At 33.1% G+C, this 14,689-nt stretch overlaps 1 protein-coding gene across 2 annotated transcripts in view; it reads right to left on the reverse strand.

Annotated features, from left to right (window-relative positions):
• Positions 1–10,737, reverse strand: part of LOC143064780 (ATP-dependent translocase ABCB1-like) — a 41,297-nt gene extending 30,560 nt beyond the window's left edge. Inside the window, exons 1-3 of one of the 2 annotated variants that reach the window (XM_076237877.1) lie at positions 10,504–10,737; positions 1,223–1,405; positions 804–964 (exon numbers count right to left, since the gene is read on the reverse strand). In XM_076237877.1, coding sequence (XP_076093992.1) covers positions 804–964; positions 1,223–1,357 — 296 coding nt within the window. In that variant the 5' untranslated portion in view covers positions 1,358–1,405; positions 10,504–10,737. The remainder of the gene's footprint in view (positions 1–803; positions 965–1,222; positions 1,406–10,503) is intronic. The other variant, XM_076237878.1, reaches the window with a different exon arrangement.
• Between the last annotated feature and the right edge of the window lie 3,952 nt (positions 10,738–14,689).

Raw genomic sequence — 14,689 nt, forward strand, 5'->3', positions numbered from 1 at the left:
AATGCAAGACAGTTAGGAAATAATTAGAATAAAAAATTTAATCAAATGTGCTAAACATATCGGTAATTTTTGTGCTCCCTTTTACTCCCTTTTTGTGCATCCATAAAATATTTGGATGCATACATATCTGACCGTATACAAACTAATCACAAGTTTGGAACAACAAGCATGAAGGATGGAATATCAGCATAGTTTCATCATTCTGTGATGTAAAATTATAGCCATGGCCGTTTCAAAACAACACGTTTCTTTTATATGCAATAATAAAGTTCGTAATTGTTTTTTTTGTCTCTAAGTAAACTGTTCATAATACCTAAAAAATGATAAAACGTCCACACCAAGGTGGAAATCATACTGGAATACTTGAAATAAAGTGAATATCTTGACGACATAATCGAACTAACTTCGGAACACTCCATAAAATGTCTTTGATTTAACTCATAATGAATCTCAATGAACGCTATCAAATTTAACTGTCTACACAAATCTGTCGCAGAAGAAGTACTTTAACGGAAAAAAAACCTGTTTACTTAGTTTTATATAGATGAGTAAATAACTAACTTGTATTAATTTTTTCACAAATTCTAGTAGCATGCAAAATTTCAAAAGTCCAGGATTACCAATTCACGTACCTGTGTACGGATTCAAGACATTTTATCTGTTCTAATGGTAACCGTGGAATAGTGCAGTCATCACTTAATACTAATTTATCCTTATCCTTAATAGTACATTTTACCAGATAAAACTGTCTGCGAGACATTAAATCAGTCTACCTTTTACCAGCCTCAATTTGTTCAACTTACTTTTGTATTGCTTGCAGATTTATATAATTTGTATACTCAATCAAGGCATTGGCTACCTTGCCATATACTAGAAGGTTCAATGGCATACATGTTCCTAGTCCCATAGCAAATACTGTTCCAAGAAACAATATCACAATATCTAACTTGCCAGCATACTTAAACTGAAAAAAAACAAACGCACCATGTTTATGTACTCCTATCTAAACTAACTTATTAAAATCCTGTTATTGATCAAATCAACTTTCATCTTTTTATATGGATTAATTTCATACAAACCGTAGAGAAATTGATTTCCAAAGATTTGTGAAATTGTCAATTCTTTTAGTTTTGAATAAAAATTCAACATTTTTATTATGTTGTTATCCTTAAAATCAAACTTAGATGTGTGTAATCATTTTTATACAACCATAAAAACTGACCAATCCAAAAATCCCTAGTGTTGGTTCTGTACGTTTTTCGTTGTAATGAGCTCTATTTGATATTCCATTAGACTTTTCATTCTCTTTTCCATTTACATGGACGACAACATCTTGAGTATTCGATGCAGATGTCATTCTCTTGTTTTTCAATATTCTCTATAGTTTTGATATTAAGTAAACATTCTGGAAAGAATAAAGAGAATGTGGCATGTACATGTTATGAGCAATATTTCTTATTTTAAAAATTTGGTCTAGTGATTAGATTCCGTTATTCTGACTTCATCATAAACAAAAAGGTAATGCAAGTAAACTGAACGCCAGTTATCTCCCTTAAATATGCATCGAATCCCTTTAAAATTATATACGTATTTAAAATGAAAACGCAAATACATCTTGTCTAACAATTTTGTTTTCTTTTCTTAAAAACGATACAAATCAGACTGCTTTTAAAAGATAATTAAATGTTTGCTGCATATGGGAGGACACGTGTGTATACGCTGAAATGTCTCAACGGTCTGCTGTATCATTTGATTATGATTGTATTGCACGTCAAAATTCATTAAGATCAAGATAGTAATGCAGATATAACATGAATTTAACATTATAAATTATGCATTCAAATAAAGACAAAGTCAGACGGACATTTAAACGTTATAACTTTTTTCCTACCCTGTTGATATACTACACTGCGTATTTTTAAATGAGACAAGAGCCTAATCATGAAAGTTCTCTGTAAATCAAAAGTCAGATTAAAATGTCTGAAGGACGTATGCACACCAAGGCAGTTAACCTATAAGTATAGTATCTGACAAGCAGACCTACGGAAAACTGAATATGCCGAGTTAACAATGATAATTAGGTCAAGATATGATACCTCGATCCAGTCAGACGGACATGTTTAATACCTAAGAATCAGGAGTCGATTTCACAAAAAAAACTTACTACTAAGATTGATCGTAAGTATACTGGTTTGTTCATGACTAAAGACCGTAAGATTTTTTGTGAAACTTACTCCAGATATTTAAAAGTATCAAGGGCCAGTTCTACTAGATGTACTGCCTCATGAAATGAAAAGCTGGAAACAAAGCGCTGGATTATCGTAGCATCTAAACACGTGTCGCATTCTATGATATTCGTTGCAGGCAATAACAATCATTTACATAACGCGTCAATGTTCAAAGTGTTTCTTATATTTCCAACAACAAAGTTGCTGAACATATCAGTTCACTTGTTGTCATGGGAACTTTCAATATAGAAATGTTGTCTCTGTATCAATATATCGATGAAAGCATATATGCTTATGTGTGTGAAAAACAGGAATGGAATTAGATATATGAAAACAATTAGCCATTCAAATATAATCTATTTTGAGCAATATTTAGTTTAGGTCGACTCTATTAACTGTATGTAACGTAAGGCTAGTTTTACACATATGACATGAGTTGTGACAATAACAGATAACAATTCTATCTATCCAAATATAAGAGAATTCTGTTTATTATACTTCACGTCAAAAACCAGATTTTCATTGGATAATACGAGGGTGGTAATTTACTCTATCCCATAGCTCAGCGGGAGACATTATTTAAATGGTACCCTGTTGTGCAGACCAATCAAACTCGATAATTTAAAGGTCAATGAGAATAAATTAAAGTCAATGCTCAATGTCTACGTTTTAGCAAAGAAGAATTTCATAGAATGTCAAAATGAAAGACAAAATTGTCTTTCTTCACTTCTGTTGTTTTTCTACTGACTATTACGTTATTGTGTACGTGACAACATAGTTTTAAGTACTTTCAATCCAAAATTACAGTAAAAGACAAAAATATAACAATTAAATAGCAGATTTATACCCCTCGAAAGAATATTGTAAACCTCTGTTTCGCCTCTGTTGACAATGTCTTCTCGGGGAAACAATCTGCTCTACCAACCCAGCTATGTGCTATTTGTATAGTATATTTACTGCTTTTAACTTGTTGAACAACATGAACTTAAATTTCAGGAAGTTTTAAATAGGAGACATGATTTTAATCATTCTCAGTCTGAATTAAATGAAACAACGATTCAATGAAAACACGTGTTTAACAACAGCATGGTTTAAATTTATTAACATTTAAAAATAATAAGGAGTTCATCATGTTATGAAGGTATTGGAGGGGTTTAAAGAATAATGGCCAAAATGATAATGAATAGAGAAAATGAGCAAAAAATTTAAAGCATACGGTATAATGGGGTGCATAAGTTAGAAATTAACTGTGGAAAATAATAAAAAAAAAAAAAAGTACAATGTTGATTACAAAAAACAACAATGTACAGATTTAAGAAATTCTTGAATAACAGGATGATAAATAGCAAAATTATTACAAAGGGAACTTGACTAAATAGGCGTTATTTTTTAGATACAGAGAAAAATGGCTAGAACAATTTAGATAATACAGAGACCCACACATCAAGATCCTCATTTCTGTATGTAAAAATATATACCTAAAATCGGTAAGTAAACGAGTTAAAGGCTATGATAATAAAATACAACACAAAACTAATATTTGTATAGCACTAATTAGGTCAAAAGCAAGCGAGTGTAATATTAGTTGATAAATATTTCGGGTTTACGTCAAGACAGTAAACTAACGACACGTCAAAACTAGAAGACACCTAGAGTTTAACCAACATACAAGCTCCAACACCGTCAAAACTAGAAGACACCCAGAGTTTAACCAACATACAAGCTCCAACACCGTCAAAACTAGAAGACACACAGAGTTTAACCAACATACAAGCTCCAACACCGTCAAAACTAGAAGACACACAGAGTTTAACCAACATACAAGCTCCAACACCGTCAAAACTAGAAGACACCCAGAGTTTAACCAACATACAAGCTCCAACACCGTCAAAACTAGAAGACACACAGAGTTTAACCAACATACAAGCTCCAACACCGTCAAAACTAGAAGACACACAGAGTTTAACCAACATACAAGCTCCAACACCGTCAAAACTAGAAGACACACAAAATTTAAACAACATACAAGCTCCAATAATATCCACTAATTCAAACTTTAAACTACAAAAAGTCTATAATAGTTGCTAATAAATCTAATAGGAGTTTTCAAAAATCTTTTATCCATTTAAATGTTTTGTTCTTTACGTTCTCACAAGTTCATATGGTGAACGTTATGATCTGTTATTGGTGGACAAACTGGAACGTTAACCAGTGTCGGTTTAATTAAACACCAGTAGAAAAGCACATTGTCATATTTTCAAAAGACAGGAATGACAAATAGAATATCTTCCTTATTAGTGATAGGCTGAACTGATTTGCAAGAAAGGTGAGTAGTAAATTCACAAAAACTTTATCAACTAGCAGAGTGGCCATCAAGATACACGCTGGCAATCATGCAATCAGGTTTTTTCCCACACAGAACAATCTTATACTCAACTTTAGAAGAAAAAAAAACGTAGACTATATATATAATTATATGATATAATAAAATATGTTTTCTCTTTTGCTCTGATTTTCGTTTCGTTTTGTTTCAAGTTTTGTTTTTGTTGTTCGGGGTTGAAATAATGTATTAAGTGTCTCATTGGTATCTACCTTTAAGTTGGAGTGAGACCTTATTCCTTAGAATAAAAGTCAAAGCAGCAAAAAAAAAAAAAAAAAAAATAACAAAAGGAAGACGAGTAAAATTTCAGTAAAAAGAAGTTACTTTTTGACATCTTGATGCACTGTAAAACATTTTTACCTGTCCCGCACGACAAAAAAAGTTGCCTAAAAAGGACTGGACATCGAATGTAAAGAGATACAAGATGATGTGGTATACATGAGTGCAACTGAGACAACTCTCCATCCAAGTCACAATTTGTAAAAGTTAACCATTATAGGTCAAAGTACGGTCTTCAACACGGTCCACTAAAAGAGTAAGCCCTACATACGTTTCCACCAGACAACCTGTATACGCTGTGAATTATTGTAAATGGCATGATGTGTAATGTGCAGCTACCATAGATATTTAATTTTTAGTCAGTATAGACGGGTTTTTAATTTTCGTTATATCATTTCTGTACATAAATTATTGAATTATTTCATCTTTTCGAAAATTTCGAAACTACCTTGAATTGTTGTTGGCCACCGTTGAGTTTCTGTTAAAAAGCTTACCGTGGCACCAATACTGACGAATTTTGTGATATCCATTTCTGTTGCGGTGTGCGCAGGTATTTTATAAAATTTTACCAATTAATTATGGCATTGCATTCTCAAATTTAACTCACCACTGTGAACCTTGTACAAATTAGGACCCTGTTTTAATATTGAAACTCTTTAGAACTTTGTATAATGTGTGAACCTAATACCCCAGTCCCACTAGGCCACGATCGCACTACGATCTGTGAAAAAAATGCAAATGTTGATGATCGTAGTACAATCGTGTAGATCGCAGTAAGGTCGTATCACGGTCGTTGTGAGGTCTTCAAGATCGTGATGAGCGTGGCCAACTTTGAAAAAAAAACAATGTCCAAAACAATCGTTGTGCGGTCGTGGCGAAATCAGATCGTAGTAGAAGCGTACTGAGAGCGCACTAAGGTCGTAGTAAGATCACAAAGGTCGCTGTACCATCGTTCACACAAATGTTGCTGGTGCCAAAGTTTTAAGCCACAACATTATCTCCTGCGTCAACAATTTGTTTCAATTCTCAAATTGTACATCAGAAACTGAATCAAATTTTCAATCGGTGAGGTCAACAGGGAGGAGATTTATACCATTCAACAACACAACAACTCAAGAACAAAGTGTGTCCAGTCAAACGTACTGGAGGTAAATTTAACCAATAACTTTTCTACTACCAGAACATGTAATTCTATTTTAGGAAATATTGTCAGTATTATTATTTTGTATTTATGTACTGCAACACATATTATATCATCTAATTCCAAATCATCTCCATATACAAACCCTTTTATATTTCCACACAAGTCACTTAATATATGTCACTTAAACATAAATCATATATTGCCAAAGTTTTCTGAAATTAAATATTTGCTATCAAAATCTAACACAGATGTGCTGTGTTTAAGTGAAACATTTTTGTCAGATTCTGTCCAAAACAAAGAAATAGATATTAAGGGTTATGATACAAACAGAAAAGACAGAATTGGAAAATCTGGCGGTGGGTTTTTAATTTATATTTCTAACATGTTAACCACAATAAGACGATATGATTTGGAAAATGATGATATAGAATCAATGTGGATCGAAATTATTTTTGTTCATCAAAAACCTATATTAATTGGTAACATTTATAGACCACCAAAAAGTAATGCAGAGTGGGTTACAAAATTTGAATTAATGTTAACAAATGTCGATATTGAAGATAAGGAAATGATTATTTTGGGTGACTTTAATATTAATTTGTCGTCGAGAAAGATTCCAGCTAAATGGTCACATTTAAAAAACATTTTTAACTTGTCTCAAATAGTCTCAGTTCCTACTCGAGTCACACAAACATCTTCCTCTTTGGTAGACCATATTTATAGCAATGAACCACATAATATTCATTTTATATCTGTTCCGAAGTATTCTATCAGTGACCATTATCCAGTATGCATTTCTCACAAAAGAGGGTTAAAATCGAAAAAGAAAATTCATGAATATATTACGTTCAGATCTACTAAACATTTTAATGAAAATGATTTTGTCAATCACATATCACAGTGCTCATTTAATTGTGTATTAGAAATTGATGACCCCTAAGAAGCACTGTTGTCTTTTTTGAATATTTTTACTAAAGTATTAAATCATCATGCTCCACTCATTAAAAAGAGAGTAAAACGTTTGTATCAAAATGAGTGGATGAATGATGAAATTCTAGATAGCATGAGAAAACGTGATTTTTATCATAAGAAAAAAGATATGTATAGTTATAGACAAAAGTCAAATATCTCATCGAAAACTCTAAACAAAATTATTATACCAATATCATAGAACAAAAAAAGAGCAACAGCAGTAAATTATGGAAGCACCTACATACTGTCAGCGGTACCGACAATCATACCAGTATAAAAATCATAAGTGATTGTAACAAAAAGGAAATTTTAAAACCAAAAGGCATTGCTGATGTTTTTAATGCTTATTTCACAAATATCACAGATAATCTTAATATAGATCAAAACATCAACAATTCTAGTAGTTGTTTTAACAAACTTGGTGATTTTGTATCGGGTCATGTACCAGATGACGTGTATTTTTCTATACCACTTATGAGTTATGATTTTGTGTGTTTACAACTAAAAGCACTAGATGAATCAAAAGCAACAGGCCTTGATACCATAAGTGCAAAATTTTTAAAGATGTCTTCTCATGCTATTTCAATACCACTTTGTCATATTTTTAATCTGAGTATCAAAAAATGTATTTTTCCATCCTCATTTAAACTGGCAAAAGTCATACCAGTTTATAAGAACAAAGGCTCAAAACAGGATGTTTTTAATTATAGACCAATTGCAATTTTACCACTCATTTCTAAAATCCTTGAAAAACATGTGAAAACACACTTAGTAAAATATCTTAATAAATACAAGTTATTGTACAGAATGCAGTCAGGTTTTCGTGCAAACCATTCTTGTCAAACTACTTTAACAGCTTTAATAGATAAATGGCTTAAAGCCATTGATGATGGCGATCTTGTTGGAGCAGTATTTCTAGATCTAGCAAAAGCCTTTGATCTTCTCAATCATGAACTGCTTATTCAAAAATTAAACAAATACAAATTAGCTTATACTTCATTACGTTGGTTTACATCATATTTGGCTGACAGATATCAGAAAGTATCTATTTCAAATACATTATCAGACGTACAAAAACAAAAAACGGGTGTACCTCAAGGATCCGTATTAGGACCGGTGTTGTTTTTAATTTTTATTAATGATCTTCCTTTGTCTAATCCTAATCATAACACCGATTTATTTGCTGATGATAGCACCATATCAGTCATTGGACAAAACAAAAGTTGCATCAGTCAAAAACTTAATACGGTTTTACAAGATATTTTTCGCTGGTGTGATGACAATAAAATGGCTGTAAATGTATCTAAAACGAAAGCTATATGCATTGGATCTAAACAAAAGCTTTCCGTTACATCAAATGAAAACATTAATCTTGCTTTAAATGGACAACAAATTATAGAAAGTACATGTGAAAAAGTTCTAGGTGTTTTTATTGATGCATCTCTATCTTGGTCTTCTCATATCGATTATATAATCAAAAAAGTTAACTCTTCTTTAGCTTTACTAAAACGGATAAAGAAATATTTAAATCATAAAGCTAGACAAATGTACTATAACGCTTACGTTTTACCTCACTTAGATTATTGTTGTTCAATATGGGGAAACTGTAATAACTTTCTATTAGATAGTTTACTAAAACTGCAAAAAAGGGCAGCAAGAATAATTTTAGACGAACATGATTACACCAAACCTTCAAGAGAATTATTTCACGAATGTAACATTGTGCCAATCACACAAAGAATACTTTATCACAAATCATTACTAATGTATAAGGCAAAACATGGCTTAGCTCCAGAATATATGTCCAGTCTTATTGTATCAGCCTCTGCAAACCAAAAATATAATACGAGATTTTCATCCTCAGATAATTTTATTATTCCAAAACCAAATACAGAGTTGTATAAGTCTAGTTTCTCGTACAATGGACCAAAAGTGTGGAATGCTCTTCCTAATTCAATAAAAAAATCAAATACAGTATTCGAATTTAAACATAAATACAAATCTATGTACTTTTAACATTACCATCATATTTTTACTGTAATGCCATATCATAATTGTTTATTGTATTTTAAATTGTACATAATCTTTATTTACCATTATTATTGATGCATTGTTTATTTGTTATGTAATTATTATTGTATTAAGAGAGCCTTATTGAAAATTGGTGTAATCCAAATGAGTTACTCTCTCTAAATAAAGATATTATTATTATTATTATTATTATTGTAGCGGTAGCGTGATTCTATTCGGAGAGATTGCACTACGATCTCACAGCGACGTTAATATTACGACCTCACTACGACTATCACGTTCTCACCGCGACCAACTCCGCTTCAACTACGACTATACCACGTTTATGCCACGCTGTTCAAGACTATAGTACGATTCTAGCACGCCCTTGCCGTCCTCATCACGCTATTCTTACGATCTGACTACGTTCATACTACAACCATCATTCTCATTGTCATTTCCAAATAAAATATATTATATATATTCAGGTATTGTTTGTCTGTGTGTAGTTCTTGTCCATTTTCTCTAACGGCTCAACCATGCTTCTCGTTTATGTAGATATGACCGTTGGTTTTCCCGTTTGAATGGTTTTACACTAGTAATTTTTGGGACCCTGTATAGCTTGCTGTTCGGTGTGAGCCAAGGCTCCGTGTTGAAGGCCGTACCTTTGCCTAAAATGGTTTACTGTTATAAATTGTTACTTGGATGGAGAGTTGTCTCATTGGCGCTCATACCACATCTTCCAATATCTATTGACACATCTGCCTGTGTCATCTCTGCTATCGTTCACTAAAATATCGTTATTTGAGCTTTATGTACCAGCAAAAGGTTGAAATTTAGGTTGGATTGGTTGGTCCGAAATCTCTTCTTGTTCAGGATTCGTTACTATCAGAGCTCCCTCTGCATCTACATCAACACCTACCACCACGCCCACGTAATCTGGAAGGTTTGGTGGCTTGACTGTATTGTTTCCGAGAAATCTATATATTAATCAGAAATACAAGGAATTATGGAATTGTATTGATATGGAACACGATGTTGACGTTATTACTGATAACGTAGTTAGATCGCGGTATGAACGTAGCATAATCGTGGTAAGAAAGTACTATAATCGCAGTAAAAGCGTGGTAAGATCGTGTTGCAATCGGATAACTCGAGGTATGGTCGTAGTGAGAACGTAATGAGCGTAGAAAGATCTTGATAAACGCGGTGAGAACGTTGTATAATCACAACGGGATCGTTGTCGAAGCGTAATGAGGACGTAGTAGCATCGTGAAAGCAATGAAAATTTACATTTTCATGCCGCTCATACCGCGACCTCACTACGATCTGAATTTATTTTAGATCGCGATGAGCGTAGTGCGATCGTGGTCTAGTGGGACTGGGGCTTAACAATAGCTAAATCTACAGACATGATTCGGTATATGATTTAATTTCGTATACATACATTGCAGGTATACATATTAATCTAACATACTAAAATTTCTTACCCCTGTGAATTTATTCCTTCAAATACGACAAAATACTGTTACCAATAATGGGAGTTTGTATCTATATCCAATGTCTTTTATCCGTCACAATCCACCTAATGCTCTATGTTTAAAAAATCTATAGAAATCAATATCATGAGTTCCGTTCCAGGTATTTTTTTCACAGTCCACCTAATGCACTATATTTAAACATTGTCTTGAAATGCTTCCAAAGTATGATCCTAAATGTTGACATTCTGATCGATCTTTTACCTGTATACCGGTATTCATATGGTGGTTTAAATTCTATGAGGTGTCATTCAATAATCATAATATTTATTTTTGTACCGTTTAAACTTCTATCAACTTAATTCCGTTTAATCTCAGCATTTTCACTTCGTCTTTTGTATGAATGAATGAAGATTTGTAACCCCGGGAATACAAACAAAAAAGTAAAATAACAAAAATACCGAACTCCTAAAAAAAAAGATTCCATACGGAAAATCCTATATCAAATGGCAAGCCAACATCAAAAGCTCAAACACATTAAACGAATGGGAAACAACTGTCATATTCCTAACTTGGTGCAGGCATTTCCTTGCGCCGAAAATGTCGGATTCGACCTGAATATATATAATATTCTGTTAAGTATAAAATTCATATTAAGATCAATTTTGTTACATCTTGTGATAAATTTATTTGGCAATCGCTAATGGCAGTCAGCAGGGTTTAAGAACATCAGCTGTTCGACCTGTTAGTTAAATGCGTTTTGTTAAAATATACTTTTTCACTTTTTTGGCCTTTTGGAAAATGTTAATTGTGCTGTATTTAGACCCTTTTACAACGAAATTTGTTTTACATGCACACGTATAAAAAATGCGGTTTTTATCCAACGAAACCATAGGTTTGAACGTAGTTTTCAATTTAGACTTGTTTATATATATCTATAATACTAAAATGACGAGGTCCAATTTGTCAGCCGTCATCAGGTAAAAACGGCAAATAAAAAAATTCAACTTTATATATAGCTAATATAGGACATTGGTGTTGATTAAAAATTACACCACTCCAGACCCTTTTGCAGTCCACATAATTAATATTGCCAATAATTAACAAGTTCCGGGTCGAATCCGATACCGATACCAATAGTATATTCACCTGTTACCTATTACCTTATCTGTACGTTCCGCATCTAACAGGCGCACCACCATCCGGTGTATTTAGGATTTTGCTATATACACGGGTCATGACCACAGGGTTGACACTACTAAATTCAACCATTGTCACATTGTTCCCTATTGCAGTATTTTAATCAGTATGACTTTCTAAGATGACAATACGAATACTAAAAATTTGGACTTAAATTAAGGCGTATAGGTACAGTTTTCAATTTGTTAGCCTGCATGGCGTAAAACAGCGAATCAAAGATCAAATAACTAATATAGGACAATGCTGTTGATTAAAAAATACTCCATCCCAGGCACTTTTATTTTCCAAATAGTTAATATTACCAATAATTGATAAGTTCAAGATCGACGGGTTCAAACAGAAAGCTTTTTAAAGCAGAGAAAACTGTGCATCTTATAATCGGCATGACTTTATCAGATAATACGCCGTATGATAGTTCTATACTTTAATTCAGTCACGGACCCGCGATATCACGGGTGTGTTCTAGTATTATATATACAACTCGTCTAAACATCAACCCAACAATGTTAGATCTGTAAATTTGCTTTGGCAAATTTTTTGTTCTTCCCTCGCCGGGATTCGAACCCATGCTACTGAGATATCGTGACACCAAATCGCCTGCACTGTATCTGTCCCGCTAGACCACCTGGGCTTCATAAAAATGAAGCTTTCGGTGGCCGGATGTTACCTTTCGTCGTCAGTTTTAATCTAGCGGCGTACTACAGTACATGATATATAAGGCATGGAGATGTTATTGTTACAGATCAGCTCAATTATCTATAGTAAAGGATCCTGCAAAGGAATGCAAGATACAGTCACAGAAAATAATTATATTTATAAGTACGTCTGGGTCAGTGACAACTCTACAACAGATTATCCATCGGATCACCAGCAATGATGGTGATACATGGCTGTGTACAATATGTATATACAACTCGTCTAAACATCAACCCAACAATGTTATATCTCTTCCCTCGCCGGGATTCGAACCCATGCTACTGAGACGAAAAGAGAGACGAAAGATACCAAAGGGACAGTCAAACTCATAAATCTAAAACAAACTGACAACGCCATGGCTAAAAATGAAAAAGACAAACAGAAAAACAATAGTACACATGACACAACATAGAAAACTAAAGAATAAACAACACGAACCCCACCAAAAACTAGGGGTGATCTCAGGTGCTCCGGAAGGGTAAGCAGATCCTGCTCCACATGTGGCACCCGTCGTGTTGCTTATGTGATTACAAATCCGGTAAATAGTCTAATTCGGGAGAAACGTGCATCTGGCGTGTTAAACTATAAGCCTGGTACCTTTGATAACTATTGGACCTGAATATATAGATAGCCAAAACTCTCACTTGTATGATACTTGCATAGAATTCCATTATATTGAAACAAAAGATGAAATATCACTCCAATCACCATAATCCGAATTTCCTACTAAACAACTTCCTACAAAACAACGACCAACATCAATCCGTTAAAGTGGTTCATTCAAAATCAATCACCATTCGGCAACACAAGTTCATAGAAAGACAAGGATAAATAACACTCTGTCAAAAAAGTGCATAGAAAGACGAAAGACAAGGATCAACAACACTCTGTCAAAAAAGTGCATAGAAAGACGAAAGACAAGGATCAACAACAGTCCGAAAAAAAAGTGCACAGAAAGACGAAAGACAAGGATCAACAACAGTCTGTAAAAAAAAGACAAGGATCAACAATATCACAGGCACTCGTCTCAGAAAAAAAATCCTTTATACCTTTATGTTATATAAAGGTATATAGGGGGGATCTGAGACGAGTGCCTGTGAACAATACATTAAAAAAAATCCATAGAAAGACGAAAGACAAGGATCAACAATAATCTGTTGAAAAATGTTCACTGGGAGACAAGGATCAACAACAATCTGTAAAGAAAGTTTAGAGAAAGACAAGGATCAACAACAATCTGTAACAAAAGTTTACAGAAAGACAAGGATCAACAACAGTCTGTTAGGAAAAGTTCAAACAAAGACAAGGATTAACAAGAATCTGTTTAAATAATTACAGAAAGACAAGGGTAAACAACAATTTGTTTTAAAAAGTTCATAGAAAGACTAGGATCAACAACCATCTGTAAAAAAAGTTCATAGAAAGACTAGGATCAACAACAATCCGTTAAGAAAAGTTCAAACAAAGACAAGGATTAGCAACGATCTGTAAAAAAAGTTCATAGAAAGACTAGGATCAACAACAATCCGTTAAGAAAAGTTCAAACAAAGACAAGGATTAGCAACGATCTGTAAAAAAAGTTCATAGAAAGACTAGGATCAACAACAATCCGTAAATAAAACGTTTTTAGAAAGACTAGGATCAACAATAATCTGTAAAACCAGTTCATAAAAAGGTAGATAGGGTGTCTTCCTCCATCTTGGATTTGGAAATACCAGAAAACAAGGTCTAGATCTTTAATAGAATGTGCAAATTTTAGAGTAAAAGGTAATTCATGTGTAAGAACTTCCACTTCGGTATAGAAAATGACATGTTTTATCATATTTATGGTTGTATTTTACAAAAAACAGAAAACTTTTGTTTGATCAATTTTTTTCCAACTTTGCCACATAAGGGGAGGCAACTCAAATACAAGGGCAGATAATTCAAATTAAGGTACTTTTATAATAGAATGTGTTAGGAATTTACCTATTTTATAATGTAGCAAGAAAACGGGTCCGGTGACCCCATTGTTTCTTTTTCTTAACTGAAAGCATACTATTAAAGCCATCTTCTCATATGTTATCTCAAAATTCTATGGTGTAGATTACGCTTTATTGCAGAAAATTGGGTTTTCCATGCATAATCTATACAAAATTTGTCAATTTTGAACGCCGTGTAGCGTGAAAATAAGCCCGGTGACCCATTCTTTTTATTATTATTTTTTAAAAAGCATGATATAAACTACATTTTGGCAAATTATTAAAAAATTCTATGGATTATAACTTAAACACCCCATCTACCTTAAAAAAAGTTCAACAAA

This window comes from Mytilus galloprovincialis, chromosome 2, assembly GCF_965363235.1.
Source record: "Mytilus galloprovincialis chromosome 2, xbMytGall1.hap1.1, whole genome shotgun sequence".
NCBI classification, from domain to species: Eukaryota; Metazoa; Mollusca; class Bivalvia; order Mytilida; family Mytilidae; genus Mytilus; species Mytilus galloprovincialis.